We start from the raw sequence: 2,451 nt of genomic DNA on the forward strand, positions 1-2,451 counted from the left end.
AGAGAGAGCGAGAGAAAGAGAGAGAGAAAAAGAGAAAGAGAGAGAGAGAGAAAGAGAGAGAGCGAATGAGAGAGAGAAAGATAAAGAAAGAGGAAGAGAGAGAGAGGGAGATAGAGAGAGGGTGGGAACGAGAAGAAGAGAGAGAGAGCGAGAGAGAGAGAGAGAAGGGAGAGAGGAAGGAGAGACGAGAGAGAGAGGATGGAAAGAGAGGGAGCAGGAAAAGTGAGAAAGAAGAGAGACATTTCGACGAGAGAGGGAGAGAGTGAGTGATCTGTGTGTGTGTGGTGTGGTGTGTGCATGTGTGTGTGCGTGCGTGCGTGCGTGCATGCGTGCGTGCGTGCGTGCGTGCGTGCGTGCGTGCGTGCGTGAGTGTATATATATATATATATTATATATATATCCACATATCTCCAATTACGCACGCCCCGTTGGGCACAACTCGGCAGTGCTGCCACCCAGCCAAGTAGCCAGTCTTTCATATTTAACCACATAAACTTGTATTTCTGCATCTCATACCTGAATGTTTTCAGCTGCATGCGACTCAGATGCAGACGAATCTACGTCTCCGATCAGCTGCGAAGTATTGCCTAATATGCGCGTACTCGGGCGGAGACACGTGCGCCCCCTAGAGGCCTTGGCATTTGCGTGCTTTTTGGCATTGTTCTCGGTTAGTGTGGTCTGGTACGGGCTGTCACGAGACCATCGCATCCGGTACGTACAACTTATTCACTAATTATAACTAATTATTATTATCATTATCATCATTATTATTATATAAAGTATAATTGTATACGCGAGTGTGTAAATTAATTACAAAAAAATAATGTTTTTCTGACTCCTCTTAAACAAAAAAATTGCTTCGTGGTTCAAAATGGTTTAATGATTCTAACTCGCTGTATTTGCTCATTAAATACAAATTTTCATAATTCTTATCGAGACTTCTTTGTCTCTGCCTTTCAGGCCTTCCACGTCACCCAATGACGTCGCAACACCGGCCACCTGGCGGCAGGGTGACCCCACAACACGCGCCATCTGGCGGCAGCACGAGGCGCCACAACACGTGCACGCAGACGATGCTGCGAACACTACAGCGGTGGCGCTGTCGATGCGAAACGTCGTGTTTCTCAAGATGGTGAAATGCGCCAGCAGCAGCGTACAGAACGTTCTCATGCGCTATGGCTACGCGCACAACCTCACGTTTGCCCTGCCGCGCACCGGCTGGCACTTTGGCTTCCGTCGGTTCAACCCGAAGCGCGCTCTACGGCCGCCAGGGGGCGTCTTCAACATGTTCTGCCATCACGCGCGCTTCGACTACGCTCTCGTCGCGCGCATGATGCCGGCAGACTCGGTCTACGTGTCCATCGTACGGCAGCCGGGCACCATGTTTGAGTCACTGTACACGTACTTGCAGTACGAGCGCGAGACTGGCGCCACCTACGAGGAGTTCGTGCGCGAGCCGCGGCGCTACTATCGCGCCGACAGGCAGCAGCGCGTGCTGGCGCGCAACCCGATGTCGTATCTGTTCGGACTCGAACCGGAAGACTTCGACCGACCGTCGGCGACGACCGCCTTCCTCGCCGACGTGCGCCGACGCTTCGATTACGTCATGATCTACGAACGCTTCGACGAGTCGCTCGTGCTACTGCGCGCGCTGCTCGGCTGGGCGTGGCGTGACGTCATCGTTTTCCGCGTCAACAGCAGACGCGCGTCGGCGCGCACGCAAAACGGCGACGAGCTGCGCCGCCTCGCCGAAGCTTGGAACGACGCCGACGCGCGCCTCTACGACGCCTTCCTCGACGACTTTCGCCGACGCGTCGAAGCGTACGGCGCCGACCGCATGGCGAGTGACGTCACGCGGCTGCGGAGCATGCGCGAGCGGCGCTACGGGCAGTGCGTGGCGGGGATGGCGGAGGTGGCGCCGCTGCCGGGACTGTCGTACAGGCTGAGAGCGGGAGCCGATGCGGGTTGCGGGAGGCTGGTAAGAAGCGAGCCCGCTTTCACCGAGGACATCAAACATAAGCTGTGGCCAGATGTCGAATTCATCGACGTTATCAAACGCTACTACATGAAGAGCAATGAAACAACGTAGCAATGTTGTGTGCGTGCGTGCGTGCGTGCGTGCACGTGCAAGCGTGCGCATATGTGTGTGTGCGTGTACGAGTGTACTAATGTATGTGCGTGTGTGTGCGTGTGTGAATTCGTGTGTGTTTGTGTGTTTGTGTATGTGTGCGTGCGTGCGTGCGTGCGTGCGTGCGTGCGTGCGTGTGTGCGTGCGTGGGCGCACCTGTGTATGTAGGTATGTGTGCGTATAATGAGCGCGTGTGTGTGTGCGTGTGCGAGTTTACTAATTAATGTGCGTGCGTGCGCGCGCGTGTGTGTGCATGTGCGTGGTGTGTGTGTATGTGTGCGTGTGTGTGTGTGTGCATTCGTGTGTGTTTATGTGCAATATGT

General features: G+C 54.7%; 1 protein-coding gene across 1 annotated transcript in view; it reads left to right on the forward strand.

Moving 5' to 3' along the window:
• Positions 1-2,089, forward strand: part of LOC106818549 (galactosylceramide sulfotransferase-like) — a 4,628-nt gene extending 2,539 nt beyond the window's left edge. Inside the window, exons 2-3 of the mRNA XM_014823250.1 lie at positions 531-711; positions 961-2,089. Coding sequence (XP_014678736.1) covers positions 531-711; positions 961-2,089 — 1,310 coding nt within the window. The remainder of the gene's footprint in view (positions 1-530; positions 712-960) is intronic.
• The last annotated feature ends 362 nt before the right edge of the window (positions 2,090-2,451 follow it).

Source organism: Priapulus caudatus, unplaced genomic scaffold, assembly GCF_000485595.1.
Source record: "Priapulus caudatus unplaced genomic scaffold, Priapulus_caudatus-5.0.1 Scaffold2325, whole genome shotgun sequence".
NCBI lineage: Eukaryota > Metazoa > Priapulida > Priapulimorpha > Priapulimorphida > Priapulidae > Priapulus > Priapulus caudatus.